This window comes from Sebastes umbrosus, chromosome 13 (genome assembly GCF_015220745.1).
Source record: "Sebastes umbrosus isolate fSebUmb1 chromosome 13, fSebUmb1.pri, whole genome shotgun sequence".
NCBI classification, from domain to species: Eukaryota; Metazoa; Chordata; class Actinopteri; order Perciformes; family Sebastidae; genus Sebastes; species Sebastes umbrosus.
Window position 1 is genome coordinate 16,070,020 of NC_051281.1, and position 14,349 is coordinate 16,084,368.

At 39.4% G+C, this 14,349-nt stretch overlaps 1 protein-coding gene across 3 annotated transcripts; it reads right to left on the minus strand.

Moving 5' to 3' along the window:
* Positions 1–2,042: 2,042 nt before the first annotated feature.
* Positions 2,043–11,600, minus strand: sp3a (sp3a transcription factor). 3 transcript variants are annotated; one of them, XM_037790525.1, is made up of 7 exons: positions 11,407–11,600; positions 10,974–11,074; positions 10,301–10,387; positions 8,091–9,315; positions 6,174–6,360; positions 5,889–6,085; positions 2,043–3,980 (listed from the first exon to the last, which is right to left on the minus strand). In XM_037790525.1, the coding sequence occupies exons 1-7, from the start codon at positions 11,411–11,413 to the stop codon at positions 3,688–3,690; spliced, it is 2,097 nt and encodes a 698-aa protein (XP_037646453.1). In that variant the 5' UTR covers positions 11,414–11,600; the 3' UTR covers positions 2,043–3,687. The 3 variants fall into 3 exon arrangements, with proteins under 3 accessions (XP_037646453.1, XP_037646452.1, XP_037646454.1); XM_037790524.1 differs by having other exon boundaries at positions 10,301–10,396; XM_037790526.1 differs by lacking the exon at positions 10,301–10,387.
* Positions 11,601–14,349: the final 2,749 nt, after the last annotated feature.

Below are 14,349 nucleotides of genomic sequence, written 5' to 3' on the forward strand. Positions count from 1 at the left end.
ACATGAATTGGAAGAGAAGTTGAGCACCGTGTACAATTGCGCCGCTATTCAACCTGAGCCAGAAGAACCAAAGCTATTTGCTGCAATACAACAAACAACTCGTATCGTAAACACTGTTTTTCTATCACAAAAACACAATACTGAGGCTGCATTATTGAAAAAGCTTTCCTTTTGCTCTCCAAAATAAGACTCAAGTTGAATAGTGTTTCACTCCTTTTTTTTGCAAAATTCACTCCACATAATGTTCAAACTACACCAGTAACAACGAGGAGCTAAGTGTGTGCAGTAAACACACGTTTGCCTCCGCAAATCAAAGCCACAAGAAGCTTTACTTGTCTATGATTTGTGTTTTTTAAACTAAAACTCTCTGGATTCATTGAGCTAAAAACTGTTCTCTGCTCATTTTGTTACAGGCCATGGAAGTACGCTAGTAGAACAACAGTTCAACAGTTTGTTGACAAAGTTGGCCTCCAATCTAGGTGGTCAGTTGAAATGACAGTGTGGACAGTGTCACGCTCAGCAGCCTCTCTTCCTTCTTTTAACCTGCCGAGGAGCATCGCCCACTGATGGCAGCTTTTATCTGCAACGGCCAGAACAACAATTCCTCTTCCTGTTACAATGCAATGGCACTTTGTCAAGCAAGACAAAGTTATCCTGGCTCTGGCACCGGACAATCACCCTCCGCTTCTCAACACATTTCCAACTGCGTGTGTGATTTGCATCATAAAAGCTGAAGGCAGACTATACACAACCTCTGGTAAACAGGGTATAAATCCCCCCCCCCAAAAATGGCAGAAATATTCCTGAAACTGAGACCTAAGAAATATTTCAAATCACTCCCGTTTTTTTTTTTTCATATCTGCCCCACGTTTCAACTGGAAAAACCTCGATTCTCCACGCAGATCGTCCCAGAGGTCTGTGTATCATAGATTCATTCCTGCAGGGGAGCAAAGATTATTACAATATTCAGATTACCGAGCAGGGGAAATTAATTGGACTAATTAACATACAAGTAAATGATGATACCGTTAACACATTTCATTAACTCAAACTGTCATTCTATGTTCCTGGTGCACTTGGTATTGCATTACAATGAATTGGATTCATTAAATTATGCAAATGAATGGAACGACAAAACGGATGAGTCCTTTTTAACGTTATAGAGCACATTTTCTGACTCGTTTTCAGCAAATTGACTAAGACTCAAAAAGCATGTGCTTTTCACTCTGATTTACCAGATAAAGCTTTTCATAGACTACCATTTTAATTATGTTCACAGGCACTAAAACCAGGTAGGCTATAATACATTTTTAACTCCCTTATGCCGCAGTCTTGAGCCTAATTTTAAAGAAAAAATAGCAACAGTACCTAATTAGTAAAATGTCCCATTTAGTGTAAGAGGCACAGATAGTGATGCAGCATGTGTGCTGCTGTGGGAACCTAATATCAGGTTAATATATTCAAATATTAAGAAGCTATCTTCTGGCAAATGACAGTGACGGTGCGCACACTTTAAAAGTCAGAAACAAAACAGAGCAGGTTATTTAAATCACTTTCCTGTTAATTCACTCAAATATACATGAAAGTAGGTCATAAAAGCAGAAGCCGTTACCTCTCATGTGTCTGTAGGGTTTGTTCAAAGTCATGAGACACTACTTTGTTCTCCAGCAGCAGAATATGTTCCTGACATTTCTGTGTGACATTAACTTGTGGTTAATTGAGGGTCCACACCTCCTGTTGGCCTCAGTGACTTCTGTCTTTATCTTAGCAGTGCCACATGGGGAAGGTCAAGGGGTCAAACATACCTCTCGTCCTGCTCCCTTGGCTGTAGTGACATCTACTGGACTACTCACCCAGAGTGTAAGCCGCGGGGGGAGGATGAACCTCCTGGCTGGATGACAAGTCCTCGAAAAGACACAAAACAAAAGGTTTCAAGTACAAGGAAAAATTCAAACGTAGTATGAAATATCAGGCTGCCCTCAGAACGTTGTGTAACCTCCAGACATTAAAACAGAAAATAAATAAAATAAAATGAAAGGAAATTCAAGAGTAACAGAAAGGTTTATATTGATGTTATATTGACATATTTATACAGAAGATTTTTGAGTGAGAACAAACCTTCAGTGTTTAGTACATAATATGCTGTTCTAAAGGGGGTAAAGTATAATCTCCTGAAGAGGACAACGTGTCCGTGTGAGCAAAAAAAAAAAAAAAAAATCACATAATTTTCATTATGTGTCACAAAAAGAAAATCAAATATGCCACCACAATTCACTGTTCAGTGTGCATTCAATTTAACAATTCAACAGCTGGGGTGGAGGGGGTTCAGAGATAAAATAAAAAACATAATAATGTGGAAATGCAACATACAGTTAAAGAAAAGAATATCAACACAAAGACAGAAACATTGTACATTTACTGACAATGAATATAAAGGACAGTTTCTTGGGAAGTATACAAAACATTTTTTTATACAAAAGGATTAACAACAAGATGAAAGTGTTGAGAATAGTGCTGTTAAAAAAAGAGTACCGCTTTCAATAAATTTTGCATGATGGAGCAAGATACTGGCGAGAATTCTGCAAAGCTGTTTCTATAACATGAACAGGGGTCGACCTCATCGTAAAAACGGACGTGGTAGAATTCAACGAGCACTGGTAACATGGCGACAGCTTAATTCACCTCAGCTTTTGGTCCATCATCTAACAACATTTCTTCACAACATCCCCACCACGGCCCGAGAAGCTACAGGGGTGAATTTACTCTATTTCACACAGTTACAAGTCACCCTGAGTTTGTAGTCAAATTTGGCAATTACCTCCAAAATAAATGGCTTTTTCTTCTTCATATTACAATGCATGTTTTTTTGAAGTCCTCCAAAAAAAGGTTTTACAAAAACACATTTAAATTACATATAATAGAGCCATTTGACATATTTTGGACTTTTAATATCACAAATGCATTGTCTATGTATAGCCCAAATATAAATAGCTGTTCAGTCAAAATATTTAATAAGCAAATAATGTGTATTATATCAACAGTATATGTTCAAAAGGAATTACAATACAAAATTTTGATTGTTTTGCCTGCAAAATGTAGCAGGTGGGAGCAAAGTTTTTTAAAAAACTGGAGGAAGGAGGGCTCGCTAATAAGCAAGAAGACCGACTGTAAGGAGGACACTGAAAAAATAATGCATAATATATATATATATATTAAAAAAAACATAACATGAATAGATTTGCATGGACGTAAGCAATAACATTACTTAAAATTAGCTCTGTTGTGAGATTTAGTCTTCGCTCAAAGGATGGAACAAACCTTTTTTTACCAAGGACGTCATAAGAATATACCATCAAAAAAAAAAACTGCGAGGAAAAAATTGCTTCTTTGTGAAAAACACATTAACAAAAAATAAGTAGATTGAAAACGAAATGGCATCCTACATTTCTTATGACACAATATTGTACAAAATAAGGCATTTCCTTGTGTGTTTACTGCAATGTCTTTTTCCATCTTTTAGTCTCCACTACTAGTTTTCTCTCAGTAAAACCGACCGACTATTTCTGTGTTAAAATATATACTGTATATATATTTATAATTTTAGTTTTTCTTCAAAACTCGAATAAAAATGCAGGTAGGAGTATACAGTATGAGAGAGGTTGTAGAAGTTCATAAGTGGAGTGTAAATCACTCCATGACTTCGCTGGCCGCTACCGTGGTGACGAGCTGGAGAGGGATCTCTGCGTTGGCCAGGATGTCCTGGGCGTTGCTGGAACCCTGCTGGATGTTGGTGAGGATGAGGGTGGTCCCGCCTGCCGTGGTGATGATACTGTCTGAGGACCCCGCGGATTCCATCGAGGCCACCACAGCGCTGCCAGAGTTCACGCCTTTTTTGTTCTGATGAGTTTTAATGTGCTTCGCCAGGTGGTCGCTCCGCATGAAACGCTTGGAACATTCTGGGCAGACAAACTTCTTCTCTCCTGCCAGACAGAAAATATAGTTTGAGAGATAAAGAGTTTGATGCTGAATACATTTAAAAAGAGAGTCAAACATGGCATCTACCAGGAGGATGTGTTTTATAGGTGACGAGATAAGTTTAAGAAAGTGGCTCGCAAGTTAAATTAGCTTGTTTGATGAATAAAATAATGAATGGTCACTAAAGATTTTATTGTGTTATTAGTTATTAATTCAACCTGTCACTGACAAAAATGAAAAATTTAGATTATATAACTGATTTTACAATTATCACCAATTAGAAACCTAGAATGATTGAATATTCACTCGCAAAGTTAACTGTGAACACTTACTCCTAATATCTGAGCTTGAAGCTGACAGCGTGATGAAATGCTACTCTAGCCCGTAGTGTCAGAGGCCTCAGTTAGCCAATGATACCGCCAGAGTTTATAAATCGAATGCATTTCTTTCAAAAGTCTATCCTGGCAGTAAATGTACACTATGAACACTATTGTTTTGTAGACAGCAAGGTAACAAAAACAAGCATACCCAAGAGAAAATATTATTTATGTCGGTTTAAGTGCGGTCTTCGTTTGACGAACGACATTAGCAGACAGCGAGCAATGGACTTCACATGGAAATATTCGTAAATTGGATTCATTTATATTAAAAAACGTTTTGATTCTTTTGATCGGTGGACCCTTACGAACTAAAGGAATATAAATAATTGAGGAATGGACACATATTAGGACTTTATGACCGCTTCAAAGGTAGGGAGTCAACATTTTTGTTTCATCTCTCTTGTTTATCATTAGGGCTGTACTGAATAGTTTGAAGCTTCAGTCATAACACTGGCATTCAAATTATTATTATTTGTATTATTATTTTTATATTATTATTAATAATTTACAGAAACATTGCATCTCTGTAATGGTCTCTGTCCAAAAGTCAAAATTTATTGAAAAAAGATAGATGTAATCATTTCCAAAATTCACAACATGTTTATATCTGATGTAATATTTTGCTTCAATCAATATTTGTTGGCGTTTAGCCTTTCAAAAACAACATTTTCACTGCGGTTAAAAACTGTTTGCTCTCCCGCTTGCCGCACAAAAAGCGAGGCACGCACCTGTATTAACGGGGCGATCTAGCAGCAATCTAACAGCACCATAAATAACATTTATATAACCACAATAACAAAAAATCTATTTCTTTCCATTTTTTAGGGTGATGACGACAGACATTCAAAGGTTCATTTGAAAATTTCGAGCTTTGAATGTAAAAAAAATTACATTTGGTACAGCCCTGTTTACCATGCCGGTAACTCTGAATGGATTATACTTTGGTGCTCAAGGTTTCAGTAAAATGAACTGAATGACTGAATTGCAGAGAGTCTAACAATGTGTAACATGTCCATATTGACTAAAGTTACCCGCTGTCTTATTGAGCTTAGCGTTTATTTAGCCACACCCGACGAGTAAAAGGGCCTCGGATTCTAATCTATAGTTTTATGGTACTTCCTATATTTCCCCCCATGACGAAAGACTATAATCCATAAAATGAAAAACAGATAAGGTGAGCTGATAAAATAGTATTCAGAGTCAAAGGAGAATCATGGGATAAAACTAAAACGAAAAACTTAACAGCTCACTATGGGCATTTCTTTTAACGTTTTTGATATATAATCTGCTGTTAACTGCAGAACAAACTCTTTAAACCCCTTTCTGTAGTGGAAAATTCCCACCAAGCCTGTGAAATCTGGTTATGTTTTTTTTCACAATGGCCTTCAATCCTAACCTGATATTTGACATGGGAATCAAAGGGGGACAAACGCTGTTATTTCTTACATGACTCACACTTTGCAGGGCACAAATTAACGCATTTTACTGATTTTTTACTGATGTGTCAACACTGAGGGAGCAAAAAAAGGGCACCTGTGTGTGTTCTCCTGTGTCTCTGCAGCTCGTCGCTGCGTGTGAACCTCTTCCCACAAAACATCCAGCTGCAAACAAAAGGTCGCTCCCCTGAATGCCAGCGCAGGTGTGCTCGCAGGTGCGATGTCTTTCCGTATACTTTCCCACAGCCGACAATGTGGCAGATGTGCTGCTTCTTCTTCCCCGTGCTGGATCCTCTGAGAAACACAGGTATGGGCAGTTAGGGTCCTGATATGTTTGTTTCCTACGCAGAGGTTAACAGAGTATGAAGTCAGGCTTACTCACCTGCCACCTGACTCTTTGCAGTTGGGGCAAGTACACGCCACTCTGCGCAGCCTCTTGCCCTCCTGACCCAACTGGTCCTCCTCATCCACCAGCCTGACACGAAGGTGGGACAGATCGCTTGTGTTCAGGGTGGAGTCGGTGCTTAGCTGCCACTCTCCAGAGTCTGGCTCTTCTTTTATCCGAATATCTGGAATTGACGTGTATGTTAATATCAAGCTCTGGTAAACTTCTCAAAAAGCCTTCACAGTGAGAGCTACTTTATTATTCCTTGTGACTGACAGCATGGCAGCAAATTTCACAAGTAAAACTCCATATTAAGCACAGTGATAAAATAATTAGTTGATTGACAGAAAATGTATCAATGACAATTTTGATAATTAACTAAAAGTACCCTGTGGACGTTTTAGCCCACATGAGTGGCAGAAAATGGTGGAAGGACTTTGCTGCAATCAAAAACTTCATCACAATGTTTTGATAGCTATAATTACATAAAAATTTAACACAAAGCGGCTTTAAGGATACACACAATGTATTTTGTTGAGACGCTGAATGTAAACAAACTAAGTTTATAATGAAAATTGCTTAGATAAATATATAAAAAAAAAATGCCAAGCTTCTAAAATATGAGGGCTTTGTTGATTATCCTCAATTTAATATAATAGTATAATTTTTAGAGTAAAATATAGACCATTTTCACAGCATATATTTTGAAACGTCACAGTAGGAAAAGCACTGTGTTATCGTTCATTTCAAACCGGCATGCACATTACCAGGACTGTAAAACTGAAGCAGCTAAATGGAATTCAGCCATTATTCATTTCATGATTTACACCTTTGCTTTTCCTGTTGTGACACATCAAAATGTCTTCAGTGAAAAACGTCTATTGACTGATTTAATGAAAAAAAAAGGTTAAATTAATTAACAACAGAAATGATCGTCAGTTACATCCCTACAACGGAACAGGTGATTTTACACAGACAGCACTTTGGTCTGTCTGCTTTGAGCACCACAAAATTTTTTCCATTCAACTCTATTGTATTAGTGTAATAAATACTAGGGCTGTGTATTGGCAATAATCTGGCGATACGATACGTATCATGATACAGGGGTTACGATTCAATATATTGCAATACTGTGAGCATGGCAATATATTGTGATTTTTAAAAACAGATTTTAGGAAAACTGTCACAGATATACTGTGACAGTTTTCCTAAAAACACACCACTATATACAGAAATTGTAAGTTTAAAAAAACGTTAGCGTCGCGCTCTTACGCTACTTCCTATCTTAGTATATGTTGTTACGTTGGGGTGGAAGAGTCAAATGGCTGAAGATAGATTATAATACAGTTATCTAGCAGTCCGGGGATTAAAAACAAAACAAAATGAGCCACTGTCTGCCACAAAACTTGCATGTAAACTATTAATTAAAAAGCAATAGTGTTTTTGAGAATCAATGTAACAACATAATATCGCGATACTCAAATGTATCGATATTTTCTTACAAACCCCATTAAATGCAGTAATTAAGTACAGAATGGCATTTTAAAAGTAAAAAGAGAAGTACATTATTAATAGGAATGCACCATCAGGCCGATACTGATTCAAATAGCTGTAACGGGTATCGGTGACAATGGGGCCGATCTATTAAACTCAATTCTGTGTATATACTATATACATTATATACTGGAATTTGAATTCCTGTTTAAGTTTTGACCAATATCTTGCTGCATTAAAAAGGTTTACACTTGAATTGTGATTCCTGTCCACACAGTGAAACATACAATTTTTTAATTAAACACTGGTATCAGATCAGTACTCAGTATCAAACCCTGGACCAAAGCCCAGGTATTGATATCGGGACTGAAAAAGTCGGATCGGTGCATCCCTAATTATTAATAAAAAGAGCTACTGTACCTGCAGGGTGTCCTGTGTCTCCTTCCTGCTGGGCCATTGTGTTGACTGTCACTGTCTGCAGGTTGGGGATCTGTCCCGTGCTGATGCTGACTGGACTGGAACTCAGTGACAGGGTCTGGACTGGAGCCAGGGTTATCTGCTGGGGTGGTGTTGTGGGCAGCTGCAGGTTCTGCAAGTTCTGCACTCCCTGCACCTGAAAGGTCTGCCACTGTATCTGACCCGACGGCGTGACCGTCTGGGCTTGGATGATGAAGGTTCCCGGGTTTATCAGCTGCACGTTTTGCAGGTTCTGCCCGCCTGACGCCATGGACTGGACCACCTGACCGTTGGTGGTCTGAATGGGTACCTGCTGAAGCTGGATTATGGACTGAGCCGAGGACACCTGGATGCTCTGCTCCTGATTCTGTTGGATGTAGCCCTCCTGGAGACCAGAACTCGAGTCAGCTGTGTCTTGTGTCAGCAGACCTGATTCGTTCGCTGGAATGTGTAGCTGAGCGGAAGACGTTGGCACATATATCTGATGATTTGCATTTGAGTCATCCACTGGTAGTGTCTGTGAGAGGTGATTATCTGTCTTCGCCAGACTCTCCGAGCCATCCATGGGCTGACTCGTCATAATTAGCTGGCCATCAGCGGTGATCCCTGTTGCTATAGTCTGAGCACCAGAGAGGCCAAGGGAGTCCAAGTCCACACTGTTAATAGGAACAAAAGTAATGTTCCCAGGCAAACCCATAGGCACATTAGTAACAACCTGACCCTGGTTGTTGAAGGTGGAGCCGCCAAGAGAAACCCCCTGGAGGTGCTGGACATTACCAGTCTGTGATATGAGGTTCTGGTTGTTATTAAGGATGTTTCCAGCTGATGTTACACTGAGACTGTGGCTACCGTCGGGCAAGATCTGAATCTGCCCCGTGGCATCCTGAGTCAGAGTTGCTCCTTCCACGCCGCAGGTAGAGAAGCTCAGCTGTCCATCTGCTGTCTGAATCTGAGGAATTACTTGGTACTGAATGTTAGGCACTGAATTGGCAGAGGAGGCGTCCGTTCCCGACGTCACAAAGATTGGCTGACTCTGTAAGTTCTGGAGAGGAAGAACGTACTGTCCGTTTGATGTTAATATTCCTTGATGTTGGATTTGTATCATTCCAGGCTCCTCCTTTGCTGCTGTTGTGGGGGTTAACACCTCCCATTTATCAGTCCCAGTAAGCTGCGTGGATGGATCTGATGTCTGAGAACAGAAATTATTGAAATTTAAAATTTGATTAGGCACCTGTTGTTAATTAATTATCTTAAGCAATGCAAAGCCCTTACTCAGAAGTCTAGAGGTTTACAGGAAAATTATTTTCTATACTTTGTACACAGCCCAATATTTTGATGGAAAAAATGGTGCTATCAGTTCACACAATCCCTTGATCGGCAACAGAAACATATACCTATGTGGTTGCTGATAAACAATAAGCACAAATGCAAAACCAAATCTAAAAGCAGAAACAGTCAAACTACTCGTTAAAGAGCTTCATTTCGTTCCCTGATGCACTTGTGGTTGATGTTGCGGTTTTATCTGGGTTTAGCGGCCCCAGTAAACTAGGGCTGGCCCGAATGCTTCGAAGATTCGACCGTTGCCATGGTATCACTATTCAAATGCTTCATTTTTTGGTTTTTGTTTATATATAAGTATGTAATAATAATGTATAAATCCCAAAATAGCACATGAAATAAGGAATAATCCCATAACTTTATAAATATTCACCATTAATTATTAGTAGTTATTCTCAGACAGACATCGCTGTTTGTTGTGTGTACAGGTGCTGGTGTGTACCGAGCACTGAAACGGTGGAGATGGAGACATACGGACAGAAGAACATGTCAGCCTGCTGAGCTGCGCTGTGAAGCGAAGCTTCAAATACATTAGAATATTACTCACCGAAGCTTCGAAGCCCAAACATATTCGTGACAGCCCTACAGTAAATGTAGTCACACGACTAGAAGTATGTGGGTGCCCTTACTGAGTCTGTTTCAGTAGTTAAACATTCTAGTTGCAGCAAATATTATAATATTATAATATTTTAAGCCAATATGCAGCAGCTATAATTTGATGAAAGTAAGTGCAAGCTCAACTACACTCCCACTACCAATTTTACTCAGCCTTGACTGAGGGCTTCACTTCTGCTGTAAAGTTAGCTGTGTCGGATCTAGCAGAGGTGCTGACTTACCACATCAGCGGCAGCACCTCTGTCCATCTCTGACGACGGTGACCCAACCTTAGTGCAGGTGGTTGCTAGCAGGTCGAGGGGTGATGGCTGAGTGTCCTTCCCACAACGGGGGGCAAATTTAAAAAGGAAGAAAGTGGGTGTCCATTAGTATGACTCATTGCCAGAGAGCAAAGTTAGAAGTTTGAAGGACTTTCTTGCCCTCCAGGCAGCACCCATGATAGCACCCAGGTAATGTTTAGGTCTGACTGGACTGGAGTTCACAGCCTGTCAATCGTAGCTGAAGAGGCAGGATTTGTAAACTTACATGAGTGTACATACACCCCCTCCAAGTTTGAAATGTGTGAACTTCATTAAGCACTCTGGAAAAACACGTATATAATGAGAGTCATAATCCCCAGAGGGGACACCTGAACGTTACCTGGGAGCCCCTGCCTTACTCCAGAGAGCAAAGTTAGAAGTTTGAAGGACTTTCTTGCCCTCCAGGCAGCACCCATGATATCACCCAGGTAGTGTTTAGGTCTGACTGGTAGTTTACAGCCTGTCAGCTAGCTAAAGAGGCGGGATTTGTAAACTGAGAGGTTCAAATGAGGGTGCATCCAAGTTTGAAATGTGTGAACTTCATTAAGCATAAAGAGGAGTCATAATCCCCAGAGAGGTGACACCTGGACGTTACCTGATGGCCCCTGGCTTGCTGCTCCTGCTGCAGAAAGTCGCTCTGACTGCTGTCCACGTCCAAGGCAGCCATATCCTCTGGTTTCATCCGCTGTTGTGGAGCTGTGAGGAGCAGAAAGCACACAGCTAAAGAGTGGAGCTAACATTAGATAAACAAGCCTGATGCTCACATAACTAGAGGACAATAAAATCACAACCAACTGCACCAAACTCCATAAATAAAACAACAATAGTTTAAAGAGAGCTCACTAGTGATGTGTCCTAAAACAAGCTAACGTGATTGGCTAAGCTAAGCTAATGAGCGCTAGCTACTGCTAACATGATTAGCATTATCACCATTAAGAATCCCTCTTAGCATGCTAGCCTGCTAACATGTAGCCAGCTAGCTTGTTAGCTCTACGTGTGTGTGAGAGAATAAGACAGATATTACATACCAGTCATTACGTGACTCGTCGTGAAACGGAGAGTCCTGATAGTCACCAGCCAGCGGACATATTCAGCAGGTTAAATCGATTGTTTACCTGTAGATATAAGGTGATAACTGTGAGGATGTTTATGTCTAGTATTTGATTGACGGTTGGGAGGTAACACAAAGGGTGGGGCCTCCACTGTTGACTGCGAGCATCTGCGTCACACACAGGAAGTCCCGCCCTCCTTCTTAAAGCTGATTGGTTGCTCGTTTTGCACGCCGTGTAGTTATTTTTCAGTCGACCTGTCAATCATCCTTTTGTTGGATTCTTTTCCTGTTTATTATGCATGTTCAGTTTTTACAGTAGTGGTTGTGTTGACTTTGTTTACTTTGAGTTTTTCCCCCAGGCTATCAGACTTTTAAATAGATTTGTTTATTTGTTTTGCACAATTTAAGACTAGACAACATAACAAAACAATAAATGAATAATGTACAGTACAGGAAGAGGCAAAACAAAACACTGGGCTTATCTGAAGCCTCCACCTAGAGACAAGTTTAATATAAAGAAATAATATGACTACATAATTGTGATAACAAACAATTTGGACAAGATATATATAATAACAACAATAACAATACAGTAGATATATAAAAAAAGATAAGTGTGTGTATGGTTAGTGTTTGTGAGGAGGATATTGATTTAAATATCTATAAAGATTTCTGGGTAATCGTAACCAAACAACATTTTGAGTGGGAAAAAATAAAAAACATAAAAACAGATACATGGACAACATGGGGGAAAGCAATACAAGACAGCAATTGAATGACCCTTTAACGACTTTTGAAACATTTGACAGATTAACAGTTTATTGATAGATGTGAAAAGCTACTCCATAATTTGGTTCCTCTAAATCTTATTGAAAATTGACCTCTACTAGAGAGGAATTTAGGAGGATGAAGATCTAGAGATTGACGGGTTGAGTAAGAATGGACCTGAGAATTTGTTTTAAACTAGGTCTAGGAACTGCTCAGGAACATTCCCACCAGAAAGCATCTTATAAATAACAACACATATTTGAGAAATATTGATATCACAAATAATAAGAATCTGGAGTTTCTTAAATAGAGGAGCAGAGGAAATGTGTGACTCTGATCGAGTTGCAATCCTCACAAAACGTTTTTGGAGAACACAAATTTTATGAAGGTTTCTAGGAAAAGTACTCGCCCAAATTATATTACAATATGAAAGATAGGGATAAATTAGACTTTAATAATTCATACGACACCTTCTCACACAAAAATATATCTTATACTGTGTATACTGTATATGTTCTTAATGTATATGTTCTTAATATGCCCTTGTACAAAGTATTTCCTTTTATAATTGTAATATAACTTATTATTTTAATGGAGCTTCCTAGCAAAAAGCATTTCACACCATTGTACCTGTATAACCGGCGTGACAATAAACATCTTGAATCTTGAATCTTGAAGTTACATTATGTTTTCTAGTGAATCAAACCTGCTCAGTGAGATGGATGTTGTAACATAGTGCAAAATAGCAATCAAGAGGCCATACAAATATAAGATATAGACATAGAAGAGCAATCACATTATTTGCCAAATACATTCATTTTCTGGAGCAAATATGATTGAGCTGGAGCCTTGCCGTCTCTGAGCAGCTGTCAATCACTCACAAACTCCGATCAAACATTGAAACAACTTTAGTTGCACTTAGTATATTAAAAACTGTACTTAAAGCTGCAGTGGGCAGAATTGGAGCAAATATGATTGAAAAAAGTTGCTCTCCTCAAATGTTTTCAGAAACATCATGTAGTGTACTGTTTAGCTGTAAAATGAGAATGTTTGTGACCCGGCTGCCATGTTGAGATGAATTGAGGAAATACCAAGCACCGCCCACCAGCCGGAGCAAACTTTCTCCGCTTGATTGGTACCAATATATTCCTTAGTTTTGTGTAGTTTCATAAGATACCAATATCTTCACTATAGCTTTGAGACTGAGCCCTGCTACAGCCTCTTGAAGGCAGTAATGTCGGCCGGGATCCCGAGGGTCCCAGAGGGTTTGATCATTATTTTTTAGGGGTGCTGAGATGAAATTTAGGTGTGCTTGAGCACCCCTAAAAAGAGTTTAAAAATTGCCACTGCAAACCGTGCAAGATGCAGTCACGAAAATATGTGTAAAGTTGAGATCAAAATGAAGGCAGAGCTTGAAGATGGGTGTGGTCCGAGCTTGGGCGCCAGAAGTAGGGGATAGGAAGTGAGCCACTGGCCCCACTTTACGCCCCTGCCCCGATTTGGCGTCACGGCTGGTGTGATCCCATCGCAAGTTGGTCTCCATTTATAAGTCCTTTTATCAGGTGTTGTGATTGAACATGAAAACACAAAACAATGTAGTCTAAATTCCAAGCAGATAATATTTTCAGACTTAATGCACTGATTCTATTTATTCTCTCTGCGTACCGATTCCAATACACAGAGATCCAGTACCATTGCTCTCTTTTCACTGTGTAGTGTTTTTTGTAATCTTTTTTTTTGTTAACAATATGTAAGGCAACATAAAGCATGGGATTGCTGTGGCTTTAAAAACTGAGCTGGTGGCCTGCTGGGAGCCAATGACTGATTGAGGAAACAATGAATTTAACAATGACACGGACAAAGAGACAGTAGCCTATTTAATGATGAATGGTCAAGTAATGGCAGATTAGATCAGTGTATCCTTACATGATACATGAAATTCTGACTCTATGATGAATCTGAATGGTACCATTCATCATGGCAGGTTTGCTCTGCAAACTAATAGTGGCACTTTCTTACCTGTGAATAAGAACGTGATCAGCAATTGAGTTTTAAGATGTGTGTTGATTACTTATGGGACAAAAAGGAGCCCAATCGAGACTCAATCTGAGTTGGTATTTGACTGGATTTCTTCCCCTCCATCTGATTGTGC

Excerpts from the sequence above, each read along its gene's own strand:
- sp3a (XM_037790524.1), bottom strand. Across the intron at positions 10,397-10,973 it reads AGCAAGCCAGGGGCCATCAG|GACACTCAGCCATCACCCCT; the intron begins GTAACGTCCAGG and ends CGTTGTGGGAAG. Across the intron at positions 9,316-10,300 it reads GAGGTGCTGCCGCTGATGTG|ACATCAGATCCATCCACGCA; the intron begins GTAAGTCAGCAC and ends TTCTGTTCTCAG.